General features: G+C 38.4%; 1 protein-coding gene across 1 annotated transcript in view; it reads right to left on the bottom strand.

Annotated features, from left to right (window-relative positions):
* The window catches only part of pxylp1 (2-phosphoxylose phosphatase 1), a 112,041-nt gene that overhangs the window by 23,736 nt on the left and 73,482 nt on the right, over window positions 1-14,823 (bottom strand). The window contains exon 4 of the mRNA XM_028794393.2: window positions 1,661-1,787. Within this exon, the coding sequence (XP_028650226.1) occupies window positions 1,661-1,787 (127 nt within the window). The remainder of the gene's footprint in view (window positions 1-1,660; window positions 1,788-14,823) is intronic.

The following is a 14,823-nucleotide window of genomic DNA, read 5'->3' as shown; positions in this document are numbered from 1 at the left end:
TCATACAAGTGGGTGTGAATCGATAGGACACCTGGTACAGGGTTGACTCCTGCTATGTACACAATGTTAACAGGATTGGCAAAACAAACATGATGATGGCTGTTTCCAGAGATGTCCAACACTGAGTTTTGATTTGTGTTCCCTTGCATACCACCTATCAATATGGAATAACTCTTCAAGCTGAATAATGCAGTGAAATATATATATATATATATATATATATATATATATATATATATATATATATATATAATCTGTTGCTGTATTATATTAAATTGCTGGCTTTTTGAAAGAGTTTCACCTCAACCAGGGTTGTTTCCTACCTTGCACCATGTGCTGCTGGGATACTCTCTCCCCACCTGCTGGATTAAGTGGTTTTATACCATTATTGCTCCATTAAAATGCTTTATAATTAACAAGTTTTTAATATATTTTTGTGGCATTCAAAAGACATACAACTGGTCATAACAGTCCTAATGTGTGCCAAGAAAGTATTTTCCCCACCATGATACCACCAGCTTATACTGTTGACACAATCCAGGATACATATACAAATTCATGTTGCTTATACCAAAACCTTATGCTACTATCTGTATGTTGCAGCAGAAATCATGATTTGTGAGACCAGATGACATTTTTCCAGACTTCAACAATTCAATTTTGGTGATCACGTGTATGCATAGCCTTATATTCCTGTATTTAGCGGAAAACAGTGGAACCAGGCATCGTTTTCAGCAGCTAAAGCTCATCTGCCTCAATATCTGATGAACTGCATTTTCAGTGATACCTTACTTCACACCTTTTGTAAAGAGTTGTTTTAGTTACTTGAAGTATTTTGCTTAGTTTGGCCATTTTCTTCTAACCCCCCTCAAAAATAAGGTATTTGTGCCCAAAAACTTGCAGCACTGTATTGGTGTTTTTCACACCATTCTCTGTAAACTCTAGACATTGTAGTGTGTGAATGTTCCAGGAGGGCTGCCATTTCTAGAATGCTGAAACCACAGTGTTTGTCATACTACTGTATAAGACACTTAAATCACATGTCTAGCCCATCTAATGTTAAGTTAAACAACAATGAAATAAATGTCTGCAGTATATATTGCATTTTGGCCACATGATTAGTTGTTTTAAAAGAATATCTTGTTTGTACTAAATGTGTGTAAAAGGTTGTTACTTCAGTGTAAGTTCACAGCTGTATTTGATTCACTTTAAGAATATCGATATCAACATCTTGTTATATAGCCCTTCTTACATTTAATTTAAATTTAAATACTGTTTTATCAATTTATTGTTTATATACTTACTATCCTGGTCAAGTTCCTACCGCAGAACATAAGACAATTGCACGGCCCACAAAAACATACACGGTAACAAATTATACATGAACATCAAGCCACGAGTATGCTTTTCACCAGAAAGGAGAAAGAAACAAAAACTGTAGAGTCCCAAACATATTCATGTGCCAGCACTACCTCAGTGCTACCAATATATATATATATATATATATATATATATATATATATATATATATATATATATATAATAAACTGAATGGTTTGCTTCAATTGCAAAATAAAATAGCATATATAATGAAATTAACAGCCTACTATGCCTTATCTTAATATTTATACAGCTATTGTGAATATAATTTACATCTCACCTGCTTGGAATTAATGAACAATCGATAGCTGGCCTGTTTGTTTTAGGGATAGAATAAAGTGGATATCTGTCTCCATGTCTGATAACCACTTGCACTGATAACAATTTAAAATCTGGAGGGCTGTGACCTGAAAAAGAAAAAAAACATACATTTTAAGTGGTACATTGTTTGATGTTTCTGTCATGCTATAGGCCAAATATAAAGTTGAATTAGTAAGTAAAGCATATTTTATCTACAATAATCCCCAAAACATTTATATTGTATAAACAAAAAAAAAAACACACAATGCTTGTGTGTGTTTATGTGCATTATTTAGTAAGGCTGACCCAAAAGCAACAGAGCCACACAGAGAGGGAGGAAATTACATAAGACTGATCTATGTAGAAAGCACAAATAAATAAATCTTGCTGTTTCATAAGGTAAGCGTGTTACTTGTGTAAAATGGAGCCATGTGTGGTGTGGTAGCATTACTGAAACTCAACAGCTGCTCTGTTTCACCTTCTTATCCAGGATTTCTTTTCTCATGTGGAACTAGCAATACCCACTTACAAGACTCAATTCATCTGTAAACTGTAGATGGACTTTACCAGTGTCACGCTTTTCCCTCCATTTATTTCTTATGGATATCTAAATTGTGCACTTCAGAGGAGATTGGTTCAATAGCCCTAAATCTACAGACATTTCAAAATACAGTAGAACCTCTGGTGACGAATGTTTCCGAACACGTACAAATCGGGTTACGATCAAAAAGTTTGCCAAAATTTTGCATCTGTTCACGACCACACGCTCTGGTGGGGATCAAAAACACTGGCGGCCAGTTTCCCTATGCATGTTCGTATGTGCCAATGATTTCCCATTTTCTTTTGTTTGCGTATACAGGGCCTAACAAAGCAGCTGATGTTGTAAAAGGAGTTATAATGTTAACCAAGCAGAGGCCTCAAGTGCTGGAAGAGGTGGAAAAACTATTGCTAGTGTGGTTGAACGAGAAGCAACTTGGCAGGGGATAGCGTAAGCGAGACGATCATATGCGAAAAAGCCAGGAAGATTCATGGCGATTTGCTGAAAAGAATCCTTCTTTGAGTGCGAAGATGAAGAATTTAAAGCCAGTAGAGGATGGTGTGAAAAGTTTCGCAAGAGAAGTGGCATTTAATTTTTTTCCCTGTGCTTAAAACTAATAAAAAAATGTTCACAGCGAGCGGTTCGTAAAGGTCTAGCGCAAACTCTTAGAATGTTAGTTTTCTCTGTTGTTCAAGGTTTTCTCAGTGTTATTTAATGTTTTTACATTTAGTTTACTATTACACTGTGCATTCTATGGTATAATTATTTTTGTGCTGAACAAAATATATTTACATTCAGTTTGTATGGTCTGGAATGGATTAATTGTATTTACATACAGACACAGAGTGTTTACTCTTATGGGGAAATTACGTTCGGGTCACGACTAAATCGGGTCGCGTCCAGAGTTTTGGAGCGTATTACGGTCGTGACCAGAGGTACCACTGTATGACACAACTCATTTTGTAATTTTTCATTTTTAATCCAAAATTAAAACTGGGCTAGTATTTTTATTCAAACTACTTCTGTCAAAAGCACAATAACACGATTTCTTCAGTTAATAAAAGAATATTCACATAATTCATGTAGACATCGGAATACATCCTGATATAAAATATTTGACAATATATTTCACTTTTGAAATATTTTAATCCCAGGTTGGGTTTACTATGAGATTAGGATTTATTTCATTCAGTACATATGCTATTTACAACTTTTTTTAACAAGTCATTTTCATTTTTCTGTTTCCATTGGTGCCTTCTATATTCCCTGTATTTTTTTGAGGGTTATCTGCTTTCCACAGTAAACTCAAATAATTTGACATGGACCAGCTACATTTTCTTAATATATATGGCAGTCAGAATGCTTTTTTCAACTCCTGCAGGGCTGCACCAGGAACATCAAACTGAAATTCACACATACAAAGCTGATGGACCTGCATCCTTTTCATATGAACATGCCGAAGCTGGCCCTGCCATTGAAGAAGCAACAGGGAGGAGACTGGCTATAGAACAAAAGGACAAAACAGAGCTCATCTGCCATGTATTATCTTAGACAATGTAAGGGATGAGTTTTGCTTGACCACAACTTTTATATAGCCTTTTAAGTTTTATGGAAACTTGGTGGAGAGCTTAAACTTCCAGGTTTGCAATGGCACTGGAGGAATTTAACAGGAGTACCAGAGAAAGGTAAAGGGCTTAGTGTTTTTTGTGAACAACAAATGTTAAAATACATCTGGTTAAGAGTTTTAATGTGCTGTTGTGAAAAAGTATCTAGTTTGTCAATAAAATATCTACACAAGTATCACTCAAAAGCACAGGTATAAACTTCAGGAAAAACAACATTAGTGTTTAACAAGCTGAAAGAACAGTTGAGGGTGGCTGAAGGACTAGAACAGCTTAAGGCTATAAGAAGTACAATGAAACTATATGGACAAAAAATGTATTTTAATACATGTCATGCATAAAAGAAATAAGACAATATACTTTAATGTTAATGTAAAAGAGACATGCCTCCCTTGGGCACATGTGACAACAACCTGGTAAATTTCAAATTCAAATTTGAGCCTGATATTAAATAACTGGCAATTGTCAAAACATTTAGGAATAGGTTCTCAAGACCACCTGTAAGTTACAGACTGAGATATGCTTTTTGAGGTGCAGAGTAAGGGCATTGAGGAATGTATTTAATGAATCGGATTTTTGAAATTTAGATTATATTAGATATTGGAATGAAGATGGCACCAACTGGTGTGTCTGGCCTTCAGCTTGTCTCGTTAATTTATGTTTCTCGTTTTTTCGTGTTTTTGTGTTAGTTTATCCCAGCGGCTACTCTCCTATGATCGTGTTTCTTTACTATGTCTTTTCTTGTATGCTCTCATCTCAATTTTCTTAGTCTGATGGGACTTTATTTGAACCTCCACCCTTATTTTATTCATCTCCTGACTTTGCCTGGACACCGGTATTCACCCATATGACTGAGCCGATTGCCTCTAGGAGATGCAGATGCTCCCAATACTGACATGGAAAGCGAGCCGGCTTTACTGTTAACCAACACCGACTCAATTTTTCATCACCAGGCTTGGATTGTCTATGCCCGAGAGTTGTCTTTGACCCATCCTTTCCTGTACAGGACATTGACCCTGGCCCTTGGGCGCTGGATACTGGATTTAACTTCTCCATCTCAAGGCAGAATCACTCTTTCTCCATGTGTTCTGGGGAGTAAACACTGCTCACCTTCACACGCTCACCCGAGCCCATCCAGCAGCAAGCTTTTCTATGTCTATCAAGGTTGCTCTCCAGAACGTGAGATCGGTGTCTAATAAATCTCTTATCCTGCAAGATATTACATTAAATTCTGTGGGGACTAGGGGGCTCCGCCCCCTGCTCGCTTCGCTCGCCAACCCCTGGTGTTGGGAATGAGAAAGAGCGTGATGTATGAATGAGATATAGAATAGTGTGAAGGTGTAGATGATGCAAATAGAAAGCAAACAATAAAGTGTGTGGCACAGTGTAAAGGGTTATTGGAAAATTTCTTTGTACACGCCGTTTAAGTGTAAAAGGTAATTCCAGGTCAGAACTTGTAATGTCAATGAAGATGTTTATTGTTGTGATCAGAGTCAAGTTTGTCAGAGCTTAGAAAGAGTTGTGTCTCTCCAGGAAGTAATGGAATGACTTGGGTATTTATGTTTTCCACATTAATATTTTTTGGACATAATAGTGCGTTGTGTTAAAAGGGGCATTTGGTCTAATGAGATTGCTGTTCCAAATCTGGCTGTAACTAAGTCGTACTAAGTCGTCGCAGATAAAGGCTTGAGGAATTGTAATAATATGTGGGTGAAGTCCATCTGTATTGGTGAGTGTACCATCTCCCAGTTGTAATAAGCAATTGTTATGATCTGGTTCTGGACATCGTATCTTTTTTACTAACTGTATCTTTTGAAAGCAATGCCAATTGTCTGCGTATTTTAAGGTGCACTGAACAATAGCTGAGCGCATGGCATGTGGAAGAATAGCTAAGCACTGTCTAAAATCTCCTCCTAATAAAAGTACCTTTCCTCCAAAGCGAATATTATTATTCATAAACGTTTGTAGAAGTTTATGAATGGTGTTGAGAAAGTGACTGGATGCCATTGTACATTCATCAATAATTAACATTTTTGCAAGACGGATGTCACGTGCAGTGCCACTGTTAATGTTCATAGTGGATAGCGATTTGTAGGATCTAATGCAGTTGATAAAGATTTCACTTTCAGGTACATCGTTAGTTAGAAGGTTCTGTAGATATTCAGGATATGAATGTAAAGGAGGCAGTCTAATTTGACCCTTTTGACAACAACGTGTAAATGTATTACTTGTATTGCCAGTTGTTTCTTCAGGGAAGTGAACTGAATGACAATGATTGCAAATGACATTCATTAATCCGAATGAATTTTCCTGGTGTATGTTTTGCTTGTGCCGTTTGAGAGGCGCGTTGTTGCATGTGTAGTATTTGGGACGTGTTGTTTTGGAGCTGTAATCGATTTGCCTGTGCTGTGTGAGAAGCCCGTTGTAGCCTTCCTTGCCGTTAACGTATGTCTGAGACGGGAGGTGTTTCGTTTTGAATCCGTGCCTGTTGCGATGCAGCACTTTGATTGATAGATTGCGTCATGTGGATCTAGGATGTAGATCTGTGCATATTTGCGTTGTTGATTTGTTTCAGGGTGCACTGTTCCAATGCGATGCAGTATTTGTGCACATATGCGAAAGCAGTATGGGCCATTGCCTTTTGGTGGCCTGATGTTTACTCCGGTAGATGCAAAAGCAAATGAACTATTGTAGGATCTAATGCAGTTCATAAAGTTTTTACTTTTAGGTACATCGTTAGTTAGAAGCTTTAGTTGAGCTTTGCGTTTCTGGAGCCGAGACATTTTTTCTTCTAGAAATATGGATAAGTAATAAGGAGGATCGCACTCACTGTTAATATGGAGCCTTTTCTGGGGTTGAACGGTTAATAGTGGTTTATTGTAAGGAGATCCACCTATGCTGCATAGTGTGAATTGTGTTTGGTCCCGTTATCCGAGCGGTATCGTTTTGTACCCGTGATCGTGAATTCATGACTTGTTTGTTCTTGAGCGTGAGAAATATGGATAAGTAATAAGGAGGATCGCACTCACTGTTAATATGGAGCCTTTTCTGCGGTTGAACGGTTAATAGTGCCTCATTGTAATGAGATCTACCTATGCTGCATATTGTGAATGTGTTCAGATGACGTATGTTTAATACGGACAGTTCATTTAGAAATGGGGCTTTGTGTGTCATTTGTTATTTATGTTACTGTGGTCGTGGTTCTGAATCGTCGTTTTTGTGTACGTTTCGTGTGCTATGTCCGTAGTCTGTCCCGTTTCGTGTCCAATGGGCTTTGTGTGGTGCTCGCGGCTTGTTTTTTTTTGTGTGCTTGTGGCTTGTTGAATCCTCCTCTTTGTGTGCGTCCCGTTTCGTGTGCAATGGGATTAAATCCTCCTCTTTGTGTCTGTCCCGTCCGTTGCTTGTGTGTGGGGGGGGGGGGGGGGGGGGTGTTTTGCTTGTGCGGCGCTGTGTGCGTCGCCTGCGTTTGACTCCTTTTTTCTGTGGTCTTGTCCGCCTCTCGCCGCGCCTCATTTCTTGGGGCGCCTGCACAGTACGTCTTTTTGCGGCTACGGCCCATGGCCGGATGTCCCTGCGTCCATCCGGTTTAGCATTCTCGGTTAGTAATATGGATAATGGACACTCTTCCTTCTCCTGTAAAATAGAGTGGGCTACTCAGTACAAGAAGAGCAAACTGAAAAAAGGGGGTATAAGATGAAGAACAAGGCCAGCTGGAAGTAGATTAACTAGATAGTGGAATGGGATTTAGACAAGGACAAGGACAGTAGGTGAAATCTGTCTTTCAACACTTAGGGCTTCCTCTAAATCCATTATCTTTTATGTGGTGGATAAGGACGATCTGGATTCCCTCCTGCTTTCTTCCTCACTTACATACATTAAAACCATTTTTGATCCCTTTGCTGTCTTTCACATTCCCAAATTATTATTCTTGGGTATTAATTTGAGAGCTGGAGATGGCCTACAAAGGCAAGGTTGTTTAGCATGTTGGAATTAATCCAAGAGTGCCAGCTAATTTATTGGGGTTCTTCAGTACCCATTAATCCTACATAGATCCAGTCCCTAAAAACTGCTACCCTAGAGTTCTGAAGAACAACAGACTAACTAGCTTGCACATTACACATTATAAAGACCTTTCTGATACTCATCCTGAAACAACTGCATCCCGAGGTTACAGACCACTTTGATTCTCCTCAATTTAAGATAAGATAAGATAAGAACTTTATTTATCCCGAGGAAAGCCAAGCAAAATGACACCTTTTATTGGCTAACTAGAAAGATTACAATATGCAAGCTTTCGAGGCAACTCAGGCCCCTTCTTCAGGCAAGATGTAATCTAATTATCCCGAGGGAAATTCTTTTGTCATATACAGTGGTGTGAAAAACTATTTGCCCCCTTCCTGATTTCTTATTCTTTTGCATGTTTGTCACACAAAATGTTTCTGATCATCAAACACATTTAACCATTAGTCAAATATAACACAAGTAAACACAAAATGCAGTTTTTAAATGATGGTGTTTATTATTCAGGGAGAAAAAAAATCCAAACCTACATGGCCCTGTGTGAAAAAGTAATTGCCCCCTTGTTAAAAAATAACCTAACTGTGGTGTATCACACCTGAGTTCAATTTCCGTAGCCACCCCCAGGCCTGATTACTGCCACACCTGTTTCAATCAAGAAATCACTTAAATAGGAGCTGCCTGACACAGAGAAGTAGACCAAAAGCACCTCAAAAGCTAGACATCATGCCAAGATCCAAAAAAATTCAGGAACAAATGAGAACAGAAGTAATTGAGATCTATCAGTCTGGTAAAGGTTATAAAGCCATTTCTAAAGCTTTGGGACTCCAGCGAACCACAGTGAGAGCCATTATCCACAAATGGCAAAAACATGGAACAGTGGTGAACCTTCCCAGGAGTGGCCGGCCGACCAAAATTACCCCAAGAGCGCAGAGACGACTCATCCGAGAGGTCACAAAAGACCCCAGGACAACATCTAAAGAACTGCAGGCCTCACTTGCCTCAATTAAGGTCAGTGTTCACGACTCCACCATAAGAAAGAGACTGGGCAAAAACGGCCTGCATGGCAGATTTCCAAGACGCAAACCACTGTTAAGCAAAAAGAACATTAGGGCTTGTCTCAATTTTGCTAAGAAACATCTCAATGATTGCCAAAACTTTTGGGAAAATACCGTGTGGACTGATGAGTCAAAAGTTGAACTTTTTGGAAGGCAAATGTCCCGTTACATCTGGCGTAAAAGGAACACAGCATTTCAGAAAAAGAACATCATACCAACAGTAAAATATGGTGGTGGTAGTGTGATGGTCTGGGGTTGTTTTGCTGCTTCAGGACCTGGAAGGCTTGCTGTGATAGATGGAACCATGAATTCTACTGTCTACCAAAAAATCCTGAAGGAGAATGTCCGGCCATCTGTTCGTCAACTCAAGCTGAAGCGATCTTGGGTGCTGCAACAGGACAATGACCCAAAACACACCAGCAAATCCACCTCTGAATGGCTGAAGAAAAACAAAATGAAGACTTTGGAGTGGCCTAGTCAAAGTCCTGACCTGAATCCAATTGAGATGCTATGGCATGACCTTAAAAAGGCGGTTCATGCTAGAAAACCCTCAAATAAAGCTGAATTACAACAATTTTGCAAAGATGAGTGGGCCAAAATTCCTCCAGAGCACTGTAAAAGACTCATTGCAAGTTATCGCAAACGCTTGATTGCAGTTATTGCTGCTAAGGGTGGCCCAACCAGTTATTAGGTTCAGGGGGCAATTACTTTTTCACACAGGGCCATGTAGGTTTGGATTTTTTTTTCTCCCTAAATAATAAAAACCACCATTTACAAACTGCATTTTGTGTTTACTTGTGTTATATTTGACTAATGGTTAAATGTGTTTGATGATCAGAAACATTTTGTGTGACAAACATGCAAAAGAATAAGAAATCAGGAAGAGGGCAAATAGTTTTTCACACCACTGTACATGCTCAGTGCAACAAGAGGAATAAAGATAAGGTAGTCAAGAGTTTAAAAAGAACAGTAGTAATAGTGCAAACAGAATAACAACTCTAAACAAAGTAACAAATAACTAACTAATAGTTTGTATTATAACTGTATAACTAATTTGTGCAAAATAACAAACAACTATAACTAAAACTATAACAGATATAATAAAACAACAGATTATTAGTGCAAGTGGTTATGAAAAGTGACTTAGTGTTTGTGCCATGAGTAAATGAGATAGCAGCATGTGATGATGGGATGAAACAAACATTCAGTAACATACAGATGAGTAAATAAAAAATTAAAAAAAAAAACAAATGAGACCTAATGACAAAAATTCTGAAAAAGATCACCTACAGAATGAGGAAGAGTTATATAGTCTTATTGCCACAGGTAGAAAGGATTTCCTGTGGCGTTCGGTTCTGCATTTGGAGGCAATGAGTCTTTTGCTGTGTGTGCTCTGATGACCCATCAAGGAGGCGTGAATGGGGTTGTACATGATACCGAGAAGCTTTTTCAGCATTCTCCTCTCAGACACCTCCACCAAGTTCTCCAGTCTGACACCCAGGACAGAACCAGCCTTTTTAATCAGCTTGTTCAGCCTGTTGGCATCAGCTGTCTTCACCCCACTGCCCCAGCACACAGCTGCAAAAAACACCACGCTCTCTACCACAGAGTGATAGAACATAGTCAGCATTTTCCTACAGACATTGAAAGACCTGAGCCTCCTCAGTAGGTAAAGCCGGCTCTGCCCTTTCTTGAAAACCGTGTTGGTGTTCTTGGACCAGTCCAGTTTACTGTCAATGTGTACCCCCAGGTACCTGTAGTCCTCAACCACCTCAACATCCGTTCCTCTGATGGTGACAGGGGTGGGAAGAGGAGCCTGCTTCCTAAAGTCCACAACCAGTTCCTTTGTCTTTGTGATGTTTAACTGTAAATGGTTCAGCTCACACCACTCCACAAAGCTGTCCACCACACTCCTGTATTCATCCTCCTGTCCATCTCTGATACAGGCCACAATGGCAGAGTCATCAGAGAATTTCTGCAGGTGACATGACTGAGACTTGTACCTGAAGTCAGACGTGTAGAGGGTGAAGAGGAAGGGTGATAGGACAGTTCCCTGTGGCGCCCCCGTGCTGCTCAGGATGCTATCAGAGCAGCAGCTCTTCAGCCGGACATGCTGTGGTCGATTGGTTAGATAGTCCGTAATCCAGGCTACCAATGGGTCGTCCACCTGCATTTCCGTGAGCTTATTCCCCAGCAGTGATGGTCTGATTGTGTTAAAAGCACTGGAGAAGTAAAAAAACATGACCCTCACAGTGTTCCCAACAGTGTCCAAATGAGAATAAGCCTGGTTCAGCAGATAGATGATGGCGTCCTCCACGCCGATACGGGGCCAATAAGCAAACTGTAGCGGGTCCAGCCAGGGCTCCACCAGCAGACGCAGATGTTTCAGGAGAAGTCTCTCCAGCACTTTCATGACCTGTGAAGTCAGAGCCACTGGCCTGTAGTCGCTGGGGGTCGATGGGTGGGTCTTTTTGGGGACAGGAACCAGACAGGATGTCTTCCAGAGTGACGGGACCCTCTGCAGTTTCAGTTGTCTATAATTTAGAAATAGATAACACTTTGATCTGCATACAAAGACTTCACCTATCTGTAAAAAGATGGTCAAGAACATGTTCTTTGATTTCTCCTGTGCCTAACAACTTCCAGCCTCATCAGCTGAGGAATAAGGCAATGTAGGCAGATGCTTCCAGCACCTCATACCATGGGCAATCTAAAAGACAGAAATACAGTCTGTGAGGTTCCAGGGATATGTTTTGGAGATGGTGACCTGTAATAAAGGATCACACCAAAAACTGTCATGGTCCCCCTTTCCCTTTACACTCTTCAACAATTAAGTTCAACTCCAATCTGTCATTTACAGAAGTTCTCAATGGCCATGGGGAAGTGTCTTTTATTACAGGCTGCATTTAAAATTGATGAGCGAGGACAAAGAAATGTGGTGAATGATTTTGTCATGCTGTTTAGACAGAACCATCTGAAACTGAGCAATTGTGTGGTGTTGTGTGGCTCTGCATTGCATAACAAAATTAATAAACAATTCTTTTCTAAACATACTTTATTCCTGAGCATGTATAAACAGTTTAGCAATCTTAAGAACAGGAAGAAAAAATGAAGAGGAAAAAAAAGAAAACAATCTTCAACTGAACTCGAGTCTGTTTCAGTCTACTCAAACTTGACAATATTCAAAGGCTTCTTTTTCAAAGCTGCTGCCCTAAAGAGGGACACTACCTTCCACATGGATCTAAAGGACAGAAGCACCCCGGTGGGTAAAGCCTGCTTGAACTGAAGGAACAATACTACCTTATTTATTATGACAGATAATACTTGAATACTAAGGCAGTTGGCATCTTTCTGACTTCTGTTTGTAAAAAAAGTGCATCTAGATTATAGAAGTCTCAGGAGCTGATACTTCAGTACCTAAATGCCAAATATGTAACCATACTAGCATTACCTCCACGGTATTTCTAGTACTGAGTGAAAGTCAGGTACCATAGTGATTGAGTGGCAGCAAGTGAACATATTAGCTTAGGGGCCACAATAATATGTGATAAAAGCATACATTAACATATCTCAAAAAGAAAAACAACAGAAGTCATGTCTGGAAAAACTGCTTGAGACAAGAGAATTTCACAGTGTAGTGCCAGAATCCTGTTTATCATTAAAAAAAAAAAAAAAAAAAAGCAAACAAGCACATAGGCTTTTGTTATTGCCACTTTTATGATGTGATGTGAGATATAACTGTTTAACTTGTAGATGGTGAAATTAATGGCTTTTTAAAACTATGTCTTGCATGTTACCGATTATGGAACATAAGCTTTGCATTCATTCTCCGAAGTATTTAATTAATTTTCTAACTGGCATATACTGTACTGTTCATGGTCAAGGGGGAAACCTTGCAAGCATCCAGAATTGTGCATATAGGAATGTGGAAGGAAACTGCACAGTGTTAACAACAGTTGTAGCAAGAAAATATCCAGACATGTTTTAAATGAAGTGGCTATTTGATTGGCACACACTTGTGATAAAATGAGCTGCTCCATTTAATAATACCAAAATAAAATGTATTTAGTATTTTGTTGCTTCAAAGCACATCTTTCTAGTAATACAGCATATACTGCCTTAGCAGAAACACATTGTAGTGGCATGCAGTTACAGTAATGTAGACAAAACAGCATACTGAATATAAATCTGCAAACAAACTTGTCAGCCACTTAATTTTTAAAGGCATACTAATGTCCATGAGCATAACCCCTAATGTGATAAACGTACGGAAAAGACTAATGCAATGTGATATCTTAGTTACAATTAATTGACTACAAGTAACATCATTCCATAAATTTTATATTTCTGGATTTGTGCACATGCTAGACAATAACAAAGTCTGTACACTAATATAAGATACTCTGAAAACAGAACAGCAAAGGCTGTTTTTACAAGATATCTTGAATAATAGATTAATGTAAAACTGAGAAGATTGATTTAACACAGGAAGCCTTTAAGTTGAGACAAACATAAAAAGGGGCATATTTGAACAATTAAAGCCCCACGAGTTGGTGACATTTGAAATTTGATTCAGTTTGACTCATCTGTTAAATATTAGTCTTAAGTGTTGTTTGCTTTTTTTTTTTTTTTTTTTATAAATCTTACAATAACAAATGTTACAAACCTAACTGATGTTCCGGCAGACTTGAATTAAAATCATGTAGTTACAAAAGCAGCTTTAAAGAATGTATTTAAATGAAAAAAATCTAAAATTACCTTCAAATTCCTAAATCAAGAGATTAGAATATTTGAATTTTTATCTTTAGACAAAATGTCAGAGAATAAAATTAAATTTGTGCATGGTAAGATAAATCAGGTACTCCATGACGATATTCTTTATAAGCCCTATGTTAAAATCTGCCCCCAAGATTATAACACATCCCTATTTGTTGTTACATTGGAAGAATCCCCATGTCTATCACCAGTTATATTCAAATTTTGCATTGGAATTTGATATTTCTGAATACCAATCTTAGTTTATTTAAATGATAGCTGAGCAACTACTTGATTTGATGTACCATTATTTTGAATTTGTTGTTACTATTAGTGTTTATATATATTTCATATTATATTATAGAAAAATGCAAAATATTGTGCACTTCACTAATGGGGGAACTTTTAATTTAAAAAGTCTGAGATAGGGATTTCTGCTTTTAACATGGCATCAAATATAAAATTTTTTAATTAGTATCAAATACAAAAATTCTGGTATCAGGGCATCCCTAGTCTAGATCTTAACACTATATATAACCTTGTTCTTTTGTACATGTGACTACAACGGACAATGTGCATCAGTTAAATCATGCTATGTGTTTTGTCTTAGTAGAGTAATATATTACTCAACTTTCCCCTTTAGTATTATTAATATGTAGCCTTCGTCAGAATGCCTCAAATCTCCCAGACTTTTCACTATTAAAATATTGTACCATATAACTTCTCTCCACTTTCCCTTCTACATGTATAACCTCAAGCAATTAGGTGTAGTAAAAGACAAGCAGGAGTTAAGTTACAATTTAAACAATGTATTATTGATAATATTCATAAACAATAACAATATGCAAAGTACATTTGAATATTGGCAACCATACAACCTGATAAATGTTGCTGTGTTGTTTCAGGCGGCACACAGACTTGTTAGTTACTTAAAATGTCTCTAGTTAAGGCATCATTTGTGGTCAGCTTTCTTCAGAACAGGCCGCATGCCTGTCTCAATATGGCTGCCGAGCTGTGCTTTTCATTGTGTTGTCATTTTCAGTTCATGGTGTGAGATGGTCTTTCATCAGTTTGGTAAGAGAGAGGGGGTGAGATAAAGCAAGCAAATTTATAGGTTTTCTGTCCAACCTCTAGAGCCAACAGGGTGTCGTGG

This window comes from Erpetoichthys calabaricus, chromosome 2 (genome assembly GCF_900747795.2).
Source record: "Erpetoichthys calabaricus chromosome 2, fErpCal1.3, whole genome shotgun sequence".
Taxonomy (NCBI): domain Eukaryota; kingdom Metazoa; phylum Chordata; class Cladistia; order Polypteriformes; family Polypteridae; genus Erpetoichthys; species Erpetoichthys calabaricus.
This window is presented reverse-complemented; position numbering and strand designations above follow the sequence as displayed.